Source organism: Orcinus orca, chromosome 1 (genome assembly GCF_937001465.1).
Source record: "Orcinus orca chromosome 1, mOrcOrc1.1, whole genome shotgun sequence".
Lineage (NCBI taxonomy): Eukaryota > Metazoa > Chordata > Mammalia > Artiodactyla > Delphinidae > Orcinus > Orcinus orca.
In genome coordinates, this window is record NC_064559.1 from 131978291 (window position 1) to 132002773 (window position 24483).

Genomic DNA, 24483 nt, shown 5'->3' on the forward strand with positions numbered 1-24483 from the left:
CAGTGCTGCTAGGGGGCCATGGCAGAAATTCTCAAGAAAGACCTTGAATTGGGGTCATAGCAATGAAGCAATGAAGCATCGCATCTTCAAAGCAATGAAGATAGATGGGCTTGGCTGAGTGAGATGTGAAGGTAGGTTCTTCAGAACTTGTTGAATTGACTGTGAGGGGTAATGGAGAGTGTAGTGGGTTGAATGATGGCCCTCAAAAAGATACATCCATGGTTTAATCCTTGGAGCCTCAGATTGTGACTTTATTTGGAAAAAAAGGTCTTTGCAGATGTAATTAAGGATCTCCAAATGCAATCATCCTAGATTATCCACATGGGCCATAAATGACAAGAGATTTTATAAGAGACACAGACAAAAGTGGAGAAGGCAATGTGAAGACAGTCAGAGGTTATAGTGATGTGGCCACAAGGAATGTCTGGAGCCACCAGCTGCTGGACTAGGCAAGGAAGGATTCTCCCCTATAGCCTCCAGAGGGAGCACAGCTCTACTGACACATTGTTTTCAGATTTCTGGCCTCCAGGGCAGTGGGAAAATACATTTCTGTTGTTTTTCAGCTACCAAGTTTGTGGTAATTTGTTAAGGCAGCCACAGGAAACTAACACAGAAAGGGAGGTGTCCAGGATGACCCTCAGGTTTCTGGGTGTTTGGTGTTGATATTTACTGAGTTGGGGAAGTATGGGCTTGGAGGGGGTCCAGGGGGCATCAAAAGTTCTAGTTAGGTGAAATAGATAAACAACAAAGACCTACTGTATAGCACAGGGAACTATATTCAATACCTTGTAATAACATATAATGGAAAAGAATCTGAAAAAGAATATATATATATATGTATAACTGAATCACCTTGCTGTATACCTGAAACTAACACAACTTTGTAAATCAACTAGACTTCAATTTTTAAAAAAAGACAAAAAAAAAAAAAACAAGTAGTGGCAAGGATGTAGAAAATTGGAACTCTTGTGCACGGTTGATGGGTATGTAAAATGGTGCAGCCGCTACGGAAAACGGTATGGTACCTCCTCAAAAAATTAAAAATAAAATTATCATATGATCCAAAAAAAAAAGTTCTAATTTGGATGTGTTAAATTTGAAATGCTTGCGAGATGTCCAAGCAGAGATAGGTCGGTACGTAGCTGGATGGAGGAGTCCAGAGCTCAGAGGAAGGATTGGGAGGGAAGGTATAAACTCGTCAGCGTACAGATTACATTTAAACCACAGAAACTGATGCATTATTTTAGAAAGAGAGCATATTGTAGAACCTCGAAAAATTTGTGAACGGCTGCATGCAATAGTTCAGTCCATCTGTGGGAAACTCCTCAATCTTTGCCTCATGTTTTTTCTTTTCTCACCTCTACTGCCCACATGCTGCAAGAGAGGAAAATTATAGGAAGAGCATGGCTGACTGGGATGGTAGTGTAACTTCAGGGCAAAACAATGCCATTATGCCTTCCCAAATAATTTATCTGTTGACTGATGGCTGGCCTTCCACGATTAGAGATTTTTGAGGTCTTAAAATGTAAATATTCTTTTGGAGAAGTCATGTACCACCTTTTCCTTTACATCTACCTCAGTGAGAATTTGTTTATCAATCAGATGCTTTCCTCAGAGCAGGTTACGACCCGGTGGTGACAGGAGTATGAGAGAACAAAGGCATAAAGCCTGGGGCTTAAGCTGGGCCAGCTGAGTACAAACAGGCAATCAGAGAACGCAGGGACCCTGAAGCCTGGCCATGACTGCTCCACTGCTTTGCCACTGAGGGGGAAATCAGCGAGAGAAAGATTCTCCCCTTCTCTACCTAAAACTCATGCTCAAACTTCTTTCCCTCACCCCCTGGAGTACCCCTGATGGAATCGGAGCTGACATGCCCTTCTCCAGTATGAGAAGTCAGAGAAACACCAGTGGTATACAGCAGATGGTTTTCCACAATTATAAGAAGAAATCTATGGCATGGACTTTGCAGCCTTCTGGTAAGGGCTGTTCTGAAGTTTCTCCTCTTTCCAAGGCAAGGGCTACTTTCACTGGCCTGTTGATATTATCTCCTCTTGTCTCCAAGGCTACCATCATCAGTCTAGCGCCAGCCCACTGGGACTCCTGAGGTACCGCATCAGATACCCACACAAGGCCAGATTCCCTGCAGCCCCTCCACCAGCCCTGGACCTTCTTGCTAGCTCTGCTATTGGAGGGAGGGTTTCAACATGAAGCATGCTTCTCACCCTTCAGTGTCTTCCCACTAATCCTTGGATAAAAAAACTATAAAGCTTGATCTAACTATTCTGTACTTCCAGCTTCATATCATCTCCTGCCCCTACACACTCTGCTCTCTGAGACCCAGCTGCAGGACTTTCATTCAGTTTTTCCAGCTGCATAGCTCTCTCCTTGCTCCCTGGTCTGGAATGTTCTCCCTGCCTCCACCTCCCACTCCCTTACTGGCCTTCCCTCCCCTACCCCCTGCCCCAGCACAGAATCACACACTTCATTAGGGAAGCTGTCCTAACTGCTCCCTCTACCCACCGTATCAAATCCCCCTATTTTCAGCCTTATAGCTCTGTATACCTTTTCTGCCTAGTCCTTTTGATAGTTGTAGTTGTATATATAATAATTGTTTAAAAATATATTTGTATTTTTGTTAGTGGGCTTATTTATTTATTTATATTTTGGCTGCCTTGAGTCTTAGTTGTGGCACTCGGGATCTTCTTTGCGGCTCTCAGGCTTCTCTCTAGTTGTGGCGCGTGGGCCTAGTTGCCCCGAGGCATGTGGGATCTTCCCGGACTGGGGCACGAACCCGCGTCCGCTGCATTGGCAGGCGGATTCTTAACCACTGGACCACCAGGGAAGTCCTTTGGTGGGATTATTTGATTAATGTCTCTCCCTACTAGACTTAAGTCTTCGCCAGGGCAGGTGTCTTGTTCATAGTGGCATCCCTAGCATCCAGCCACCTTTAGCCTGTGACAGGGTCACGTTGTACGTTGGCTGAAGAGATGAAATGAATGGACATATATTGCCACTAATTATTGAGCTGCTAGATGAATTCTAAGAATTGTCAGGATGGGTCTCTTCTATGTGGCTTTTTAGGGTTTGAAAAGTGATTCGTAATGATATTGAGTCTGATTGTTTGCTCGGGGAGAATGCTCATTCCCAGACAGCAGGAAGGAGAATAATGTTATCTATCAGTTTTCACTTATGATCATCAATTCACACCCCCAAATGAACGGAGAGAAATTCTTGCTGGTCCCAGGAGAAATGGAGTCGCTTTGTGATAGCAACCAGCAGGACGAATTGCTCTGTGACAGTCACTTCTGAATGAAAAGAAAGCCCAGTGAAGGGCTTGCTTTTCCTCCTAGCCTCTGGAGGTCCTCCTGCCCCCCCCCCACTCCGCCCTCACACCTTAACAATGTGCAGTGGTTATCTGAGAATGCGTTTGGCCTCCCTGAAAGAAGATGATAACCAAACTCAATCACTTTAAATAAAAAGAACACAGGGGCTAAGCGTGATAAAACTACCAAAAAACATTAATTAAGGGGAAAAATCCAGTGACATCTCAAATGTAGTTCAAATGCTCTTTCTTTTGAATATTAAGTCTCCAATACATGGCTCTAGTCCTCAGAGTGATGAAAATATGGTGTACATCTGTACATTTGTTTTCTCATGGCTTGTGTTTAATTATCCACAAAGAAAAAAGATTCACAAAATGTTTCATGTTCTTCTCTTTTAACTGCCAAAACAGGAACTTCTGAGGCTTTGACAGAATTGGTTGCAATCCCTTTGAAAGTTTTATTAATGTAGCCAGAGTATGTTTTTAATCTTTCATATTTTGATCACTAAAATGTATTTCCTATGATTTGTTCATGCTTGTTTCTACCGTATTTTAAGTAAACAAGGAATGAGCAGTTCTTACCTTGTAAAATATATTGGGCTTTTTTTTTTTTAATGCAGAACTGTGATGATTAATGAACAAACTAAATATTAAATCAGACGATTCTTCTTTGTCTAGGACATAAAGGAAGTCTTGAGAACGTTTGAGAGATTGGTATCTGCATTCATTTTAACGTAAACATCAGAGACATTCCACTGCGAACATATTTCGTTCCTCTAAAAAATTCTGTATGTGGATGCTGTATTTTCTATGTATTTGTGGATGTAAAAAGGCAAATAAATGAAAGTGCTTATTTTTTGTCTCAATTGATATTTTTTGATACTTCAAGTGTGTGTTTTTAGTAGAGTACTTTAAAAAATAAAAGTGTGCATGAGAAAATATTGAAAACGTACTCAACAGAATCTATTATCATAATTATCTTTATTATTCATATTTTTTAAAGGTTCATTCCAGTTTCATAGATCTCATTGTTTGGGGCATATTTAAAGTATTTGGAGGATAGATAGCAGGCTACCTATCCGTAATTGCCTGAACAGAAAAACAAGATGTCTTGTCTTCTGGATGACAAGACATCTTGTTTATCTCAAACAAAATAGAATTCTTGGGTTAACAGTCTCAAAATAGGCATAACTAAGGTAGTTTTAATGTACTGCCCAAACAAGAAGGCATTTAGTAGAGCTACAAGTCAAAGCATTTGATTGAGATAAGGTAATGCCATCTTTTTAAAGCTAAAAGTTTTGTCTTTTGTTTTTTTTTTTTTGGTCGTGCCGTGGGGCATGTGGGATCTTAGCTCCCGGACCAGGGATCGGGATCGAACCTGTGCCCCCTGCATTGGAAGCGTGGAGTCTTAACCACTGGACTGCCAGGGAAGTCCCTAAAAGTATATTTTTTAATTAGTTATTTTGACTTTGCAGAGTCAAAGCCTCAAATCTTTGTTTCTTGTTAAAATTGCACTATAATTTGTACCTACAAAAGTTTATTTAAAAAAAAAACAGTACTTCAACAAATCTCACCTGTGTTACTAGGTTTACAGAGACGTAGACACTCTAGCCTAACAGACCATTTAAAGATTGAAGAGAATGCCTAGAAGTGGAAGGATAACAGCTTCTAAACATCAGGCAATCTGAAATAGGATTTCTGACAGCATGTCATAAAGAACCATTTTTCATCCCTCTTTTATTCACTAACTGAGCAAGTACTTAAGTGCTTCCTACATATCAGCCACTGTTCAAGGTGTTGAGGATACAGAAGTGAACTAAAGAGTTTAAAATCCAGCCTCAGGGATCTTCTATCCTGCTAGGTGGAAGTGAAATGCTTAACATTTAACCATATCTTTTCTTAATCCAATACTTAATCACATGTTATTAAAATATCCCTAGATTTCATCATGGATTAAGTTCAAGGACACCTATGAGATAAATATTATACTACAATATATTACTTTTCTTGTTTTAAAAAAATATATGAAATTCATCCTGTTAGCTCACTTAAAGTTTGCCGTATAAGTGGTAACTTTCTTTATGATTGAATTTGTCTACATCTTAGAAAATTATGCTTTTCTCTGTATTTTACAAAGGAAAACCAAAATGTTTGTTACCTAACTAGTTAGTGGCAGAGCTGGTAATAGATTTTGATGTTTTATCTGATACCTTTGATCTTATTAGTCACTTTACTTTAAATTTAGAACCTTGTTAGAGTGATCTGTTCTGAACTGGAGAGTGGGAACTGACATTTATTTAGTATCTACTATGAGCCAGGTACTTGACATATGTGGAGAAGCAGGTATGATCAGACATAATTCATAATTCCTCATAAGGAGGAGACCTCTCTGAATACAAATTGATAATAGGTAACAAGGCTGAAGTCTGGACCTTGGCCTTTAGCTTTCTACTGTGCCAAGCTAGGGCTAAATGAAAACCGTACATCTGTTTAAATTTAGATTGCCTTTTGAATCCAAAATAGGAATAATAATCAACTTTTAAATTAATGTCTAACAACAGATTCTAATGATAACTAACATTTAATAAGTGCTGTGCTAGATGCTTTAAATGAAATGCAATGTATCATTTAATCTTCACAGCAACAATTATTATCCCACTTTTATGGATGAGGAAAGTGAGGTTTAGAGAAGTTAAGTGACCTTTGGTCACACAGTTAGTAGAGTCAGGATTCAAACTTGAGATTGTTGCACGCTAGAGGCCAGACTTCAACTGATTTCTTCAGTAAATGTCACCCAAAGGAAATGGAAAGAGGGGCCAACTGAGGGAGCACTGCTACTTCTGGGACAACATCACACGTGCTGGGACAACCTCTTCCCTAGTAGGAAAATCCCCAGTAGGATGCACAGTGAGGTGGGCTGTCCCCTTCTTTCCAACCCTTAAATTCGTTGATCTGACTCAAGGAGACTTAAAGAAAGGAAACTGCAGCTGGAGACTGGCTGTAGTAGATTGGGTGGGTGAAGTGAGGATCTATGATGAGTATACCTGGAAGGTAACAGAAAGGAGTAGTTCTCTGCGTGAGTCATGAGCATTTCCTAAATGCTCCAGTGAAAGAACAAAAAATGGTTTCCTCACATTTGCACAGCAAAATAGGAGTTGGCAGCAGTGTAAATGCTGGCTGAAAATATGTGTTGGGGACAGTATCTCCTTTTGGTAACTTTTCAGAGCTTTTAGTCATTCATTTAAGGCAAACTTTCTGAACACCTTGTGTATAAGTGGCTGTGTGCTAGGCAAGGTGGGGGACACGAAGGCATACTTTGCAGGAGATTGGAAGTGAAAAAAGGCAGATTGAATCTTAAGCCAAATCTAAATGAATTCAACAATCTAAATCAAAAATGAAAGAGGGAGTTTACAATGAAATTAGAATGTTTAGAGAAGAAACTTGATAATTCAAACAGAGATCTAACATAGAATTATCCAGAATAGAATAAATATCTATCTTAATTACATTGACTGAATAGATTGCACAGTCAACTTTTCACATTTGGTTGTATGAATATCATCACTGAAGGATATTACATTTATACCCTATTTAGGTAAATTAGGATGGCACAGGTGAGTTCCTGAAACTCGCATGGTAGAACATAGTAAATATTTTAAGAATATTAGAGGAAAAATTAGATTTTAATAAAGTGATTCTAGTTAACTACCATGTATAATACGGCATACTATGTCCATTCTCCTTCAAAAGGGCTCTGGATATAAACCAAAAAAGTCTTGACGATATTTCATTTCTCGGATGCCAGTTTATTACATATTAATTAAGTAGTTAATGTTTGAATTTGATGCCTTCCAGATGAGATTTTGTTGTGGTTGTTAAGGCAAAATACAAACACAGACTTATTAAATCCTGCTCAATTCCCCAGTGAAGATCCTTCATTACAAAACAGTTTTCCACACAACTTCAAGTTAAGAGATTGGCATCAGATGAGATTTTTTTTTTTTTTGGTAGCAAAGTTTTATTGTAAAATAAGAAATCAATATAAAAATGGATCAGATGAGTTTTTTTATGCAATATTCTGGTGATTTAGGAAGATACTCTAATGTTATCAGTAATAAGGTTTCAAATTCTGGGTGTGTCACTCTTGGGAAGATATCTTCAGATGGCTCATCTCATTCTTTTTTGTGTTTCCACTGCAGAGGATGACTTTGCTTTTTTCTATCTCTTTCCCCATATTTTGTGACTATTCCCTGTTTGGGTTGCGTACCCCCATATGTGAAGTTCAGAGAGTTTATATATATATATATGTATATATAGAGAGAGGATTTCTTTGGGGCTTAAAAAAAAAGTTGTATTATGGAGCTTATGTAAATATTTTCCTTTTTCTCCTCCCTGATCATAAACTTGCCCTCACTCCTGGATTTGGAACATAACCAAGCTAAAAGATGAGATCATGTTTGCAGTGCACACTGAGGTCTCAGCAAGAATCTTCTAATTTGAGAGGCATCAGTATTTTATGCATTCATGTGCTGAAAGGCTGAAGAATGAAATCAGGAGTTTAAAAGTTATTTTCAACATCGGGACTAAACAAAGGAGATAGGGCTTTCCTTTTTTGTATTTTTTAATATTCAAAATAACATTTTCTGTTGCAAATGTATTTCTGTTTCACTTAGAAAAATTTAGTCAATAGTCATTTGCTAATGCAAGTAATGCTAATGTCTTCCTTTTACTTTATTTTTTAGTATTATGTAAATTGCTTAGAGAATGTTAACTCTTTTATTCTTATTTTGAAACAGGCAAAATTTTAGACTATTTTTTATCAATTTCATCCGGAGAAATTTTTTCCATTTTTTTTCATGTAATTGTACATTATTATTTATTACTGGTCTTATTTGCTTTTTCAATATGGAAAGATATATTTCCCCCTTTTTCATGTAATTACACATACTATACTGCTTAGGATGTAGAACATATGAGAATAACTATTCTTTTTTTTTTTTTGCAGATGTTTACCACATGTGGAGCTTAGCATGAAGAATAAGCATGAATCAAGAATGTCCCACCCCAATGCCCTTTTGAAACATTTTTATGTGGTTCCATGAAATAGTGTGTATTTTAATAGTTGCCATGATGGCCATGCTGAGGTCTTTGGTCTCAGACAATCCAACTCTTACTCTCTGCTCTGGGCATCTAATGTTTTTACTTGCTCATTCTACCATCTTCATTTGTCAGGAATCAGGTCTTGATTTTCTTTTGGGAATCACCTCTCCCTAGGCCATGTGGTCCTAGTGAAATGACTACAGTGTCCCACCTACTCTGAAACAAGAAGAATCTTCTCTAAGATTTGTTTCTGTAAGATTTATAGCTTCTAGGAGAGAGAGGAGTTCCTTTTCTCTGGGTTCTCCAGCTGAAAGAACCATATTTGCCTGAAGCTTATGGTCCTAACCTCAGGTTTCATGGAAGAAGCTCTCTGCAGAATTATGCCAACACACGGAGAGAACTAGAGCTTTGTCAGCATTTAGCACCATGTGAAGCTAGATCAACCCTTAAAGTCCTCAGTTACTGGAGACAATACATTCCCTTTTACTTAAGCTAATTTGAGTTGTATTTCTATTATTTTCAACCAAAAGATCTTTGGATATTGTTTTTCATCTACAGGTGAGAGTGATCAACTTGGTACAAGCAAAAGTAACTTGCCAACAGTTCTGAGTAATAGAAAATACTATCAAAATCTCTTTTGGATAAGTAGTAAGTGTTTGTTGGTTTGGGATCCTAAATTTAGAAAGCTCAAATAACTAACATTTTCTTGTACCCTAGAGACGTGTTGAATAAACTAACTGATCCCAAGGATTATTCAAAGATGTAATTTCAGGGTATGTCAGAGTGTCATTACAGATTCAACTTAATCACCTACATTTTCAACATTAATAGGATTGTTCTACAGGAATTGATGCCAAGAGAAATGATCCCAAGGCTCAGTGCTAATAACGGCTACAACATATTGGCACATTCTATGTGCCAGGAAGTGTGCAAAGCCTGTCATTATTTTACATTTAATTCTCAGAAATCCTGAAAGGTGGGTGTTACTGTTCTCCTTTTACAGATAAGAAATCTTAGTGAAGTTCAGCAATGTTCTCAAGCACAGGTATGTCTAACTTTAAAGTCCAGGGTTTTAACCACTGTTTTCTTTTTAAGTTTCCAAAGTTCATAAGAATTCACTCAATTACTGATTTTTTCAGCACATTTTGGAGATACACCTGGCTCATGGTAGGTATATCTATATCTATATAGATATAATAGATAATATGTAGTAGATATCTATAAGTTTATATATATATATACATACATATATATATATATATATATATATATATAAAATCTGCAAGGAGCCAGTTATAAGTATCTTTAATTCACATGGCTTATTCCAAAACTCTTATGGATAAACCATAATTTGCCATCAACAATTCAATATCTGAATTTTTAATTCTTTCTCTTACAAGAGAAAGAGGCCCAGGCAGCCATTTAAAAAAGAAAAAAAACTGAGGCAACCAATCCAGCAGACTGCTAGCAGAACATGGTGTTGCAGCTTCTTCCAAAATTGCACAAACCTTTGGTGGTTTTGGAAGACTTGGAGGGCCTCTCTGCTGATCTAATGAGATCCAAGGGCGATCTGAGGCATAGCAGGCAGGAAGGAGGGCGTGGAGAGCCTGGCCCTGGCCCTGTCCACAACCTTCTGTCATAAGCCAAGTCCCGTGTGTGGATGTGTGCTCCTGACCTGCGTCTGGATGTGTGACAACGCCTTGTTTTCATGTTGACTTTTCACAGCTGGGAGATGTACTGGCACCGAAAGTTTGTTTTAACTTCCCACACAGAGTCCAAAATGTAATTAATTGAGCCCTTATTTGAAGAAAAGATGTGTTTGGTGTATTTAGAGACCCCAAAAAGAGGTAAAAATAATATTTGCAAAACTGAACTAATTCAAATAGAACTATGTTTTCTAATGGAGGAGTGAAAAGAAGTAGGGATTTGGAGAGAGAACACCTAGCTTTGAGTTTCAGTTAACACTTATTAAATATACGTCTTTGGGCAGATTGTTGTATCTCAGTTTTTCAGCCCATAAATATGCTGGGAAGATTAAGTTAATGTTGATAGGAAAACTTCCTAGAAATCCCTTGAGTCTCAGGGAACACACACCATTCATTTTGATATGCTTATTTCCATAGAATTTCATGAACAGTTAAAAAAGTCAGTTTAAAATTTAATATCTTTAAACACATTACAATGCAGAATACAATACTGTTTGCAATGTTCAATGTTCAATGCTATTATTTAAACAAATAGCTAAATAAAAACAGATTTAAATCCTTGTCATCTTAATCATATGAAAGATCAAGCAATTGCAAAAAATGATTAACTTGTTTTGTTCTGATTTTTGGGCGTAGTTTCCCTTAATTGCATATTTGTAGATACTGGTTCTTACTGTGCTTTCCTTTCACGCTGGAGAAAAGACTTATTTCTCTTTAGACACTACTTGTATGTGTTCCAGGTAATTAAATATTTAGATTAATGAAGAACTATTAGATATTTTTCTCAGAATTAGAACCAATAAAAATACACCTAATGAAACTATATATGACTATCAGAAAAATAGAAAATAAGTGTTGTGATCATGTGGAGAAATTGGAAACCTTGTGCACTGTTGGTGGAAATGTAAAATGGTGCAGCTGCTGTGGAAAACAGTATAGAGGTTTCTCAAAAAATAAAAAAAAATAGGATTACCATATGATCCAACAATTCCACTTCTGGGTATATATCCAAAAGAATTGAAAGCAGGATCTCAAAGAAGTAGTTGCACACTCATGTTCATTGCAGTATTATTCACAATAGCCAAAAGGTGGAAACAACTCAAATGTACATGAATGAATGAATGAATAAAAAAATGTAGTACATACAATGGAATATTATTTAGTCTTAAAACAGAAGGAAATCCTGTCACATACTGCACCATGTATGGACCAGAGGACATTATACTAAGTGAAATAAGCTGGTCACAAAAAGACAAATATTGTACGATTCCATTTTCATGAAGAATATAGAGTAGTCAGATTCATAGAAACAGAAAGTAAGATGGTGATTATCAGAGTCTGGGGGAGAGGGAGAACTGGGGAATTGTTTTTCAATGGGTAGAGAATTTCAGTTTTGCAAGATGAAAAAGGTCTGGAGAGCTGTTGCACAATAATGTGAATGTACTTAACACTATTGAACTGTAAACTTAAGCATGGTTAAAATGGTACATTTTATGCTGTTTTTTACCGCGATAAAAAAACTATATACAAATGCAGTTTAATTTGGGGGATGATTCAGAATACTTCTTTATTATCTTTTCAGGCCTGATGATAATTCATCTTCACATGGGGCCTCAGGATAAGCAGCTCAGATATTTGCTTCAGATTACAAGGCACAAAGGTGCAGGCGTCCTCAAACCCAGTGTTTGACTCAAGGGGATGGTGGTAGTGCCGCAGGGCAGAGAGTTTCTTATCAGTTTGTAAGGACTAAATCCGAGGCCATTTGTAGGGGTGGGGAACTGAATTTTGGTCCAGAACTCTTTCTCTGAAGCATGTGAGCTGGGGAAAGCATTCCAGAACCTCATGTTAGTAGATATCAGTCATCGATAAAGGAAATATTTGTTGATGAAATACACCAATGAAATGCACTGTTTAAATCAAATAAATCATGTTTGTTATTGCATATCAGAGTTTCCCTAACTGTGTTCCGTAAAACATTAGCTCTGTGGGTATTACATTTAAAAAAAGGGTTTTGGGGTCAAAAAGTTTGGAAGATATAGGGATAAAAAGAGTTAAAAATGTGATTTTTTACTCCATAACTTCTCAAAGGCTTTACTATGTTAACATTAATGTTACTATACCAATATTAACTATTAGATGTTAATATTTAACGTTTGATAGGTTGACATTTATGTTAATGTATTCATTAATATCCATGTTAATATATTAACATGTTTTTCCATATCTCATATAACCAAGGAAGCAGTCCTCAGCACACCAGTGTGAGAATGCTGCCCTATATCATAAAAGTCATGATATTTTTGTCACCTGCTTTCCTTTAAGATAGTAGCTTTCTTTCATTTCTCCTGGGTTTGCTGTGAAGCCCATCTCCTTCACCATGAGCACCACTGGGGAAATATCCAGAGAGTAGGGCAGTGCAGTTTTAGTATTCGTTGTTATGAGATACTGTAAAGCTATATGATGGATGCAGCTTTTCTGTACTTCCAGCTATTTTCCAAACAGAGCATTAATATTGGACAAACTTGCAAGAGTGTCAATAGAAAAGAGTGAGTCAAGACGAATACATATTGCAAGGTGAAAATGGTCAAAGTGTGTAGTTTCTTCAGTGGGATAACTTTTTTGTTTTATAAGAAAAAGCTAGCTACTGCATTAGGAAATTATAGTTGGCTTATTTTGAATTCTCATTCCAGAGATTTTAAATGTTACTGTTACTAAAATGATGATAGCTCAGAAATGGCCCATTTAACAGCTAACTCATTAGTTAAAATTAAGCTTGATATGAATGGAGTAATCTCTAGAGGGAGTATATTTTAGAATATTAAAGAAAGAAACAACTGCTACAAGTATCTGCCCACAAAATCCAAATCAACTGAGCAAGAAGAGAGTCAAAGCAGTTTCTTGATAGTTTGAGAGTCCTTATATGTGTTACTTTTTCAGCTGAAAACTCAGGGTTGCTACAACTACACTCAATTAATATTCTTTGTTTTATTTGTAGTCAAAACCAGGACACACCATCAGAGGGTGGGCAGGGAAGCCTTGTGTGTAGAACTTTGATGGTGAGTCCCTGATACGTCATCTAGGTTAAGTCATTAGCATTAGAAGCATTTGATTTTGAACCTGAAAAGTGGAACCATGAATCTAAGTCATTACAAGAGACAGTGTGATTAGCAGAAAGAAGTATTGGCTGTGTATTTTTTTTTTTTAGTGTATAGTTTTATCTTTACCAGAGCACTTGTTCTGAAATGCTCCTTCTGAAATTACCTCTTGCCCTACTCCTTTTATTTTTTAATTTAGCAGGTTTTTATTGAGCACCTACTATCTGCCAAACATTGGGTGGTGCACTGAAGATATTTGTTTTGCTACCATATTTAAGAAGTATATTTTTTAAAAATTGATTTGTTTTATTTATTATTTTTAATTTTTGGTTGCATTGGGTCTTTGTTGCTGTGCGTGAGCTTTGTCTAGTTGCGGCGAGCAGGAGCTACTCTTCGTTGCGGTGCGCGGGCTTCTCATTGTGGTGGCTTCTCTTGTTGTGGAGCATGGGCTCTAGGAGCGCGGACTTCAGCAGTTGTGGCACTCGGGCTCACTAGTTGTAGCTCACGGACTCTAGAGCGCAGGCTCAGTAGTTGGGGCGCACGGGCTTAGTTGCTCCACGGCATGTGGGATCTTCCCGGACCAGGGCTCAAACCCGTGTCCCCTGCATTGGCAGGTGGGATCTTAACCACTGTGCCACCAGGGAAGCCCTAAGAAGCATATTTTTATTTGCACTAAGAAAAATTAAGACAGGTTAGTCCCTATGATGCACAAAAATGAAAAAAAATACATTAAGATACCAGTTTAAACATTAACAACCTATATATCAAAATTTTGGTATGATTGCTTTTTGAGAAAGTGGTTTTCAAATTCCTTTTAAGATTTGCTTTGTCTAGGAAATGAACATATATCACAGCGGAGGAAAACTGAGTGGTTAAACATATGAAACCATGTTCAATTTTACCAGAAGTCAGAGCAAAACAAATCACTCTTCAGATTAAAAAAATTGGAAAGTATCAACCATTGGCAAAGATGTGGACAAGTAGCATGGCTCATTCCCTCAGTGGAAATCTAAATTAATATACTCCCTATGTAGTACACATTGATAATACCTACAAAATTTTAATTGTTTATACCCTTCAACCCAGCAATTACACTTCTAGTTATACATTATAGACTAGAGAATTTGTCTCATGCGTGAAGTGGGAGATAGGTGTAAGAATCTCTTGTTTGTTGAAACATTGTAATAATAGAAAGTAGAAACATTTTCAATGACCATCCTCAAGGAAACTTGAAACTTAAATTTAAAATGGTATAGTGGGGCTGCCCTAGTGGCACAATGGTTGAGAGTCCGCCTGCCGATGCAGGGCACGCGGGTTCGTGCCCCGGTCCAGGAAGATACCACATGCCGCGGAGCGGCTGGGCCCGTGAGCCATGGCCGCTGAGCCTGCGCGTCCCGGGCCTGTGCTCCGCAACGGGAGAGGCCACAACAGTGAGAGGCCCGCGTACAGCAAAATAAACAAATAAATAAATAAAATTGTATAGTGTGACAGTCCTCGCGGAGAGTCGCCGCGGTTTCTTGCTTCAACAGAGCTTGGACGGAACCCGGCGCTCGTCCCCCGCTCCGGCCGGCCGCTCAGAGCCAGCCCTCGCCACCACCTCACGGCGCCCTCCGACCGCCCCAAGGTCCCCGCCGCCGTTACAGCGCCGAGCAGCCACCGCCACCGTTTCACCTCAGCCGCCCGCCATGACGACCGCGTCCCCCTCGCAGGTGCGCCAGAACTACCACCAGGACTCGGAGGCCGCCATCAACCGCCAGATCAACCTGGAGCTCTACGCCTCCTACGTCTACCCGTCCATGTCGTACTATTTCGACCGCGATGATGTGGCTTTGAAGAACTTTGCCAAATACTTTCTTCACCAATCTTGTGAGGAGAGGGAACATGCTGAGAAACTGATGAAGCTGCAGAACCAACGGGGTGGCCGACTCTTCCTTCAGGATATCAAGAAACCAGACCGTGATGACTGGGAGAATGGGCTGAATGCAATGGAATGTGCGCTACACTTGGAAAAAAGTGTGAATCAGTCGCTACTGGAACTGCACAAACTGGCCACTGAGAAGAATGACCCTCATTTGTGTGACCTCATTGAGACTCATTATCTGAATGAGCAGGTGAAATCCATTAAAGAATTGGGTGACCATGTAACCAACTTGCGCATGATGGGGGCCCCCAAATCTGGCACGGCACAGTATCTTTTTGACAAGCACACCCTGGGAAATAGTGATAATGAGAGCTAAGCCTTAGGCTGGCTTCCCGTAGCCACAGGGGTGACTTCCCTGGTCACCAAGGCAGGGCATGCATGTTTGGGTTACCTTACCTTTTCTGTAAGTTGTACCAAAATATCTACAAGTCCTTTCCTTAGTACCGTTCCTTCAAATAAAGTAATTTGGTACCCACCCCCCAAAAATGGTATAGTGATACTGTGGAATATTATCTATCAGCTAAGAGAAATACCACAAAGATGGATTTAAAAATCATAAAGTTGAATAAAAAGGGCAAGTTGTAGATTATGTTCTACTTATGTAATATTTTTAAATGGACAAATACATTCATATTATAAAGAATTGATTTATTTCTATATGTATGCATATATATGTATATGAATATACAATACAAACACATATATGTATATGTAATAGTATAACAAAACACACTGGAAGGATACACCTAAATTCATAAAAGTGGTTTCCTCTGAAGACACTGGCAGGGTAGTCGGTTTGGACTGGAGTTGAGGGGAATGGTCAAGGGGACTTGAATTTTATCTGTAATGTTTTACTTCTTGTATAGAAAGACAAAGAATTTGTCAAAATGTTAACAATGTTCAGTTCTGGGTGTTGACACAGGGGTGTTTATGAAATTCTTTTTGTTTTTCTATATTTTGAAATTTTCTTATAAACAAGATCTTTTTTTTTCTGGAAATCAATCTTCTACTTTGTGCCTAGGTTTGATAAGTTGTGCACATTTCACACAATAGTAATGAAGGGGTCTTGGAACAAAGCGTGTGTAATTCTCTGCATAGCTGCCTGGCACATTTTCACCAAGCCAGCCTAAAAATAACTGAAAAGTAAAAGTATGATTGGGTAGAGGGCCCCTCTGCTGACCTTCAGGACTTTTGGGTTGTCCATCAGTTAATCTTGTCACAATCACATAATTATGAGGTTGGTTTGAGCTTGATGAACCAATATATACAAGGAAAATACGCTATAACCAGAACTGTGCCACGTCAAAGCCCTTGGGACACGATGATTTTCTGGTGTTTCTATGTGAGGTTTTCCTCAAGGTAACAAGGCTTTTAAAAATAACTTGCTTTTCAGGCATATCACCCTTTCCAAAGAATATGCCTCTTCTCCAAGCCGAGTTGTATATTCCCCAAAATATGCTGATGCTGTGTGTCCATCACATAAATACCCAAATGTCACACCATACCCCAGCAGGTTACAGTTGGGCAGTACAATACCTTTAAAAGCAGTGGGGCTGCAGAATTCTATAGAAAAGACCATTATATCCTCCTCTGAAAGAGAATCTCATAAGCTGAAATACCAGTTAATAAAAAATACAGGACAGAGAAAACTAACAAGGCAAGGATACAAGTGCACTCAAGCGATACTCAAAATTCCAGCTGAGTTGAACTTAGAGTTATTTAAGAAAAGTCAAATATCTGAAGAACTAGTTTGGGAGCCTCAGTGTGTCTTTTTTTTTTTTTTTTTTTTTTAAGGTACATACCACTTAGCTCTCTGGAAAAAAAAAGTTGAAAGGGGTTTCTAACCAACAGAATGAAATCTGAGACTGAAATCTCAGGTCACATGCAAAGTTAAAACTCAACATTCCCAGTAAAGGTTTCTTCCTTCTAAACTTTGTATTTTGAAAAATTTCAGGCCTTGAGAAAAGTTGAAAGAATACTCAGTGAAATTCTGAAGGTATTTGGCACAATGAAAGACTGGAAAATAATTTACATGAGGAAAAAATCTATAAAATTTACTAATTCCTATGTTTATTTTTACAAATGTGCACAAACTCTACAAATGTATATGCTTTGCTTATGCATTTAAATTTAGTAAAATTACATTTAAGGAAAAGCAGGAGGAAATTTGGCAAAAAGAGAAGAAACAGGAGTAAGGAACAAAAAGCCATATAGAACGCACAAAACCCTGTGACGCTTCGGATTTTTAAACAGGGCCTGAACAATTGGTTTGCTTGATTTTTAAAACAGAGTTGAAGTTGTTTTAATATTCTATAGAGAAAACTGAAGGGGATCCTAGTGGGACTGTGTAGTGTCAGAGACCAGAGGCAAAGAAGGAAGTACGTTGTCCTTTCTCAAAGGGAAAAGTGAGTGGGAAGGGAGGAGGCTGTTTAAGTTAATGAATGCTTCCTTCCTTTCTCTCTCACTTCAGGAGTAGCCAGAGACCAAAGACCTGCTTCCTTCTCCTTTAGTATCTGTGCCTTTAGCATTTAAAGATGGCTAGCATTTTCCAGCAATGTTAATAGTAGTGTGGATATGATTTTTTCTATCAACATAGTATAAAATAAGAGTGATATGCAAAGGCATTACATTACACATTATTTCTACTCTTAGTGGCTCCTGGCTCTTTCTCTCCTTTCTCTCAAGCTAACTTGAGTCAGCAGCCTTATTTGCTCCAGCCCAGGGACTTGGTTTATCTACTCTTTGTTAACGGGTCTGGCTGAGATCAGGAAGCCCCTTTCTCATGCTAAACCTGTGGCTTCCAGGTCAAGCTTCATTCATGCTGTTTATACCACATACTTGCTTCTTGCCTGGGCAAATTGGTTCCAGTTCTTCCAGGTCAGATGTATTCTGCTGTCTCCTGAGTCTTGGCTTGTGTTAACACCCAAAGCCCTTGTGTCAGTGTCTTGTTGAGCCTCTAGAGGGGCATCTATCTCAATGGTTGTTGCAAAACTTCACTATTCTTGGTCTCTAACTGTGGGTATCTATCTGTGGAATGAAGCCGTCCATAAATTCAATAATTTTTATTGGATACTTGTTAGAGGCAAGGAGCATTGTACTCTGCTGGGAGCTGGGAATACAATGTTGGTTAAGATAGCCATGGTTTCTGCTCTCATGGTTCTTATCATCTAATGTGAACTTACACAGACAGCCTGCTCCAAGGAGGGGCCAGCTTTTATTCATTAACATGAACTGTACACAGAAAATACTGAATAAGTACACGTGTGTATGTTAGTGGGTGGGAAGCAAGATTAGAAGTAGGGAGGCTAGAGCTATCACAATTGTACAGGTGAAAAAATTGTATAGGTTAGATAGTATTTTGACTGCAATGGAAATAGTGAGAAGTGATAATTTTTTTTTTTTTTTTTTGCGGTACGCGGGCCGCTCACTGTTGTGGCCTCTCCCGTTGCGGAGCACAGGCTCCGGACGCGCAGGCTCAGCGGCCATGGCTCACGGGCCCAGCCGCTCCGCAGCATGTGGGATCTTCCTGGACCGGGGCACGAACCCATGTCCCCTGCCTCAGCAGGCGGACTCTCAACCACTGCGCCACCAGGGAAGCCTGAGAAGTGATAATTTGAAGATAGAGCAAACAGGCCTGGGTTTGTTTTGGGGTGTGAGAGACATAGAGGCAGCAGTGAAGACCCATTTGTTTTTGACCTGAGTCACTGAATGAATGGTTGAGCTATTTACTGAGATGAGGAGATGGAAGATGTGTTCATGGGAATCAGGAGTTTAGTTTTTGTCATGTAACATTTGATTTTCCTACTGAACACATTGAGTAAAGATGTTGAGATGTCAACTAAATACACGAGTTTGGAATTCAGGGGAGAGGTCCAGTCTGGAGATAAAATTTTGAGAATTATCAATGTGTGGATACACTTAAAGAGATGGGTCTGGATAATAACACCTTGAGAGAGAGAGTCTTAATAGAAAAGAGGATCAAAGGTACTGCCCTGGGACAGTCCAACATTTAGATCCTGGGAGAAGGAAGAAGAGCCAGCATCGGTAACTTAGAAGGTCCAGCCAGGAGGTAGGAGAGAAACCACTAGTGCTCTGTATCCCTGTAGGCAAAGGAAATGTCTCAAGGAGAAGGGAGTGAGTACCTGGGTCATAAGCTATTGAGTGGTTACGTAAGATGAAAACTGAGAATTGGCTACCGGTTTGGCCACAAGGTGACCTTGACAAGTGTGGTCTGATTGGATCTGGTTGAGGAGAAAATGATGGGTGAAGAATCATGGGCACCAAATGTAAATATTCCTTTTGGAGTTTTATTACAAAGGGAGTAGAGAACTGGGAGTGAGATGGATATGCGGGGTCAAGTAAAATTTTCTAAAATGGGAAACATTACAGTATGTTTGTAAGTTGATGGGAATGATCAGAGAGAGAGAGAGAGAGAGAGAGAGAGATCTGAGGATGCAGGTGAAAAAGGAATTGCTACAGTATGAAAGCCCTTGAGTAGCTGAAGAAATGGAATCCAGTGCACAGGTGGAGGGAGAAGGGCCAACAAGAGAGAAACCAGAGCAGAGAAGAATAGACACAGATAAATTTGCAGATGTGGTGGTGGGAAGCTGAGGGTATTTATTCAGAGGGCTTTGATATTCTTAGTATCAATAAAACAAGAAATAAGAAGCAGGGTCAGCAGTTGAATTCAGGTAAAGGGTCGAAGGTATTGAAGATTTGAGGAAAGAGGAGGAGAAGTAACATAAACCTCTTGGAGAATAAGAGAGTGAGCTGATAAGGAAAATATAGTAGGATTGCTGAGCAGTGCTAAGAACCCATTGAGGCTTGCGGTCATAAATTTAAGTGAGACCAATCGTGGTTGCAGATGGTAAAAAAAAGTAGTAGGGACAATGGATTAGAGATCCTGGTGGGGTCAAATCATTGTTGGAATCAAGATACTGGAGGCAATGAGTTGGAACAATAGAGATTGATGGTCAGAGAGGGGTGCTTGAAATTGAGATCTGGGAGGCGGAACATTTATTTCTGATGAAAACGACCTGGACATAATCATGTTTCTAGGCGACTGAAGTGGGATGGAAGAACAGGTTGCTGGAGGGGAGAAAGTCAAGGAACTGAGAGGCCAGAGCTCTCCAGAGGTGGAATATACAAGGGATCTTGTTGGTAATTTGTCATAAGTTCTAGAGGGCACCTGGAAAGTTTGGAAGGTTGAGAAAGGGAGAAGGATTGAACAGGTTAGGGAACATTCAGAGCCGTATGGTGATAAGAATCCAGGTGTGAGCAATGACTAAGAAGGCTTGGATTTCTCATGGAGACTGAAGGAAACAGGATTGAGAGGTCCTCATAGTCTCTTCAGGGAAGATGAATAGGCTGTTCTCATTCTATTATTCTAGCTTCTTTCTTGGGACCAGTCTCTCAGGTGCTCCTTGCATTATAGCCTTTGCCATTGTTCAGAATGTTCTTTTCATCTTCTGCATCTGCTGAATCCTCAACTCCCTTCTTATCTTGCTCCGATCATCCCAGACCAAGGATCATCTCAGTTCTTCTAGCACTTACAGTCACATTTGATACTTAACATATAATACTGTTCTCTTCCTCCTGGAAAAGTGGTACAGATGAAACGGTTTGAAGGGCAGAAATAGAGACAAAGATGTAGAGAACAAATGTATGGACACCAACGGGGGAAAGTGGTGGGGGGGTATGGTGGTGTGATGAATTGGGAGATTGGGATTGACATGTATACACTAATATGTATAAAAGGGATAACTAGTAACAACCTGCTGTATAAAAAAGTAAATAAAATAAAATTCAAAAAAAATAATACTTTTCTCTTCCTTAGTTATCTTTTATCATGTTTCCTGTCATCTCTATATGTATCTTTCGCCTCTTAATATGGCTTAGCAAATGTCAATGAATATTGGTTGATTTTTCATGACAGAGGCTAACGTCTTCCAGAAATTATATGGGTAAGCTGGGGACATGGTAAAGGAAATTTTAATTTAAATTTTTGCAGTAAATTTTTCAAATGTTAACAATGTAAGGACACTTTAAAAGAAAAAAAAATCTTAAGCATCTCTGGAAATGAATTTCCCACTTCGAAAAACATCAACTTAAGAAAAAGTCTTTTATTATGGGAAAGTCTATTGGTTTTTCTTTCTTTTTTAATTTATTTATTTATGTTGGCTGCACTGGGTCTTCGTTGCTGCACGTGGGCTTTCTCTAGTTTCAGTGAGCAGGGGCTACTCTTTGTTTCAGAGCACGGGCTCTAGGCAGGGGCAGGCTTCAGTAGTTGTGGCACGCGGGCTCAGTAGTTGTGGCTCATTGGCTCTAGAGTGCAGGCTCAGTAGTTGTGGTACACGGGCTTAGTTGCTCCACAACATGTGGGATCTTCCCGGACCAGGGCTTGAACCCATGTCCCCTGCATTGGCAGGTGGATTCTTAACCACTGCGCCACCAGGGAAGTCCAGTCTATTGGTTTTTAATTATCCCTGTCCTCCTCCCCCACAAAAGAGGGTAAATGCTGCTTTTTAATATTACCATTAAAACAAAAATACAAAATGAAAACAAATTTCTTATTGAAATTATTACCGAATTCTAAAGACTATGTCTGCGGGACCCAGTTGAGGCACTCTCCTCCTTAGATTACATGGTAAAAAACATTGGGTGAGTAACCTAAAGAAATGTTATAGCAGGTAATTTTAACAAATACGTGGAACTATCCATTTGCAAAATATGTTAGGAAATAAATTTTATAGGGCCAAACTTATAACAAGGGCTTGCCCAGAGAAAGTGCTCAATAAAAGGTAATAATAATAACAGTAATAACAGAAGATCAATAACAATAGCAATAATAATTTTTAAATTTTGGTGTTTTTACAAGTGGAGTTTCAGCATTTCTTATATTTGTTAAATGAAGGTAATAAGATTTGTAACATTCACAGATGCTAATATATGTCCTGGGTCCTCCTGGTCTTTTTTTGGTCCCCCTGTCACAAAACAACGTTTTCCATTTTTTTCTCTTCTCCAGGCCAAAACAAAAGTTCTCTGCGGGGCAGCTATGGAGGTGGGGGCCAGGACGAAGCCTTCCCTCTGGAACCCCTGCTCCTGAGGCAGGGAGAGCAGAGGCTCTGCCACATCCCCTACGGAGCTAAGACCACAGGGATCTCAGGGGAGGTTGCTGTTCCTTTGAAATGGTGTGAGGTTTCCTTCATTGTCAGTAGACCCGCTGAGGGGGAAATTAAAGGGGCATTGTGGAAACTGCTATTGGAGGCTCTGCACAGGCACAGGAAATGACAAGTGTGCAGGAACTCGGGCTTACTGTAAGGGAAATTGCTTTGGATTTTTATTTCCAAATTCTCTGAGGAATCCACCAGCCTGAATCAGGTGTCTGTTTGGGGCTCTGCTCTGCAAACGGGTTCACCTGACAGTATCTTTTCCTCATTAATTTGAAATTTGCTGGCTGCAAATATTATCAGTGAAAACCATATTCTAATCTTGGATATAGATATAGAAAATGTGGCTTTAGATTATGGCCTTAGGTTATGGTGATATATAAAACACCTACAGGTATGAATTAGAATCTTTATGGGCAAATTTTAGAAATAAGGTACTAAATCTGTCTGTAATAATAGGTCAACTGAGCAGAAAATAGGAGCACAGGCTGTAGTTTGTAGACCAGTATCCTGTCACAACAATTTTGGAACATTTGGTTCTTGTTCTGTCACACATTCTTAAGAGTAGTTATGCAACTGCCTCCAAGATGTTGGCTGTTTCAGACAAACTTTGAAGTTAGCGTCCCTTCGCCTCTCTTTCTTTGGTGAAAGGAATCGATTTTTATGTGGTGGTCGAGGGTCATATTTCTCCTCAACAAACTTTATCTTTTGAAACTTTTAAAGAATTGAGCTTTAAAAATATAAGACTCTTGCTCTGAGGGAAAGGGGGCTCATTTTCACCTGTGTAGCACAAAGCGGAGGTTCAGGGCGGACTCTGGAGTCACGGCTAAGTCACATCCTCATTCTAATCTGTAGAATGAGGATGACAGAGCTGTTACAGGGTTTAATGAGTTAGGATTTGTAAAGTGCAAAGCATATGCGGTACTATATGAGGACTTGTTAAAAAAGAAAAACAACCAGATGATTTTCTACTGATAAAGTCTTTTAGAACTTTGAGGTCTTTGCTTCTGTAAGGAACACAAACAGGTTATTATGAATTTGTTCAGCTGTCTGCTAATCAACAGAATCTGGGGACATGCCACTGTCATAAATAAGTGGGTCCACACCTATAGGAAGGGTGGTTCCTTGCGAGAAATACAGCCTCAGTAAATTTGACGCTCTGCTGTCAAACGTTTTTATGCAAGTGAGATAGAGTGCACCTCTATATCTCACCCCCCTGCTTGCAATTCTTTTTGAAAAAATTTGGAACGAATGACCAAGATACCACCTTGAACCAAAGAAAGTTTGTATCTTATGGTAACAAATACTGTAACTTGAACAAAGTCCTAATTTGTAAGAGACCAATGAAAGGAGAGGATTCATTCCCCCTAGAAATCAGTTAATATTGCATTATTAAAATGTAGGGGAAACCCCTTTTCTAGAGCTTTACTGGGGAACCAGAATTTTTAGTTTGTTTTAAACCTTTTCTCTATGCTTCAGGAGTCTGTATTTCTGCAAATAATATCACATTATTAGTGTAAATATTTAGAGAAAACACCTATGTAGACATTGTTGGTTTTGCAAATACTGATATAATTTCTTGTGTTTTTCCGTATCGTCTACAGAAAATAATTAAATAGCCCAAAATTTTAAAGATGTTTTGAGAAAAAAAAAATCCCAGCCAACCAAACAAACCCCCCAAACCTTTCATTTTGCCAATAATGTAAAGCTTTTGATGACAGGTGGTATGTCCTGTTGGTTGAAGACTTGGGCTCAGAGCTAGATGGATGTGGGTTTGAATCCTGACTTTCCCACTTATTAGCTGTACTATCTTAGCAAGTTGTAAGGCCTTCAGTATATAGGTAGGTTTCTACATAGGCCTCAGTTTGTATACAGCCTTATAGGGCTGTGAGAAGTAAATGTGTTCATATGTATAGAATGTTTAGAACTCTGCCTGGCACAGAGTAAGTGTTCACTGTTGAGTTACACTATTAGTTACAGTAGTGTAACTAACTGGTTACACTATTGAGAATCTGACTACTGTGAACAGTTACTTCATCACTCTTTAAAGACAAGACACTGTTAAGTTATCTAGGACTTGGTTTTTCTCTCTCTTCTATGCCATTTTTTTTCTTTTTTTTTCTATGCCATTTTATTTAGAAATTAAAAAGCCTTAACGTGATTGATATGT

At 38.9% G+C, this 24483-nt stretch overlaps 1 protein-coding gene across 2 annotated transcripts in view; it reads left to right on the forward strand.

The window, feature by feature from the left end:
* LOC101289037 (ferritin heavy chain-like) overlaps window positions 1–15619 on the forward strand; it is a 114337-nt gene extending 98718 nt beyond the window's left edge. Inside the window, exon 2 of one of the 2 annotated variants that reach the window (XM_049714490.1) lies at window positions 14839–15619. In XM_049714490.1, coding sequence (XP_049570447.1) covers window positions 14909–15460 — 552 coding nt within the window. In that variant the 5' untranslated portion in view covers window positions 14839–14908 and the 3' untranslated portion in view covers window positions 15461–15619. Of the gene's footprint in view, window positions 1–14711 lie in introns of those variants that run through there. The other variant, XM_033432636.2, reaches the window with a different exon arrangement.
* Window positions 15620–24483: the final 8864 nt, after the last annotated feature.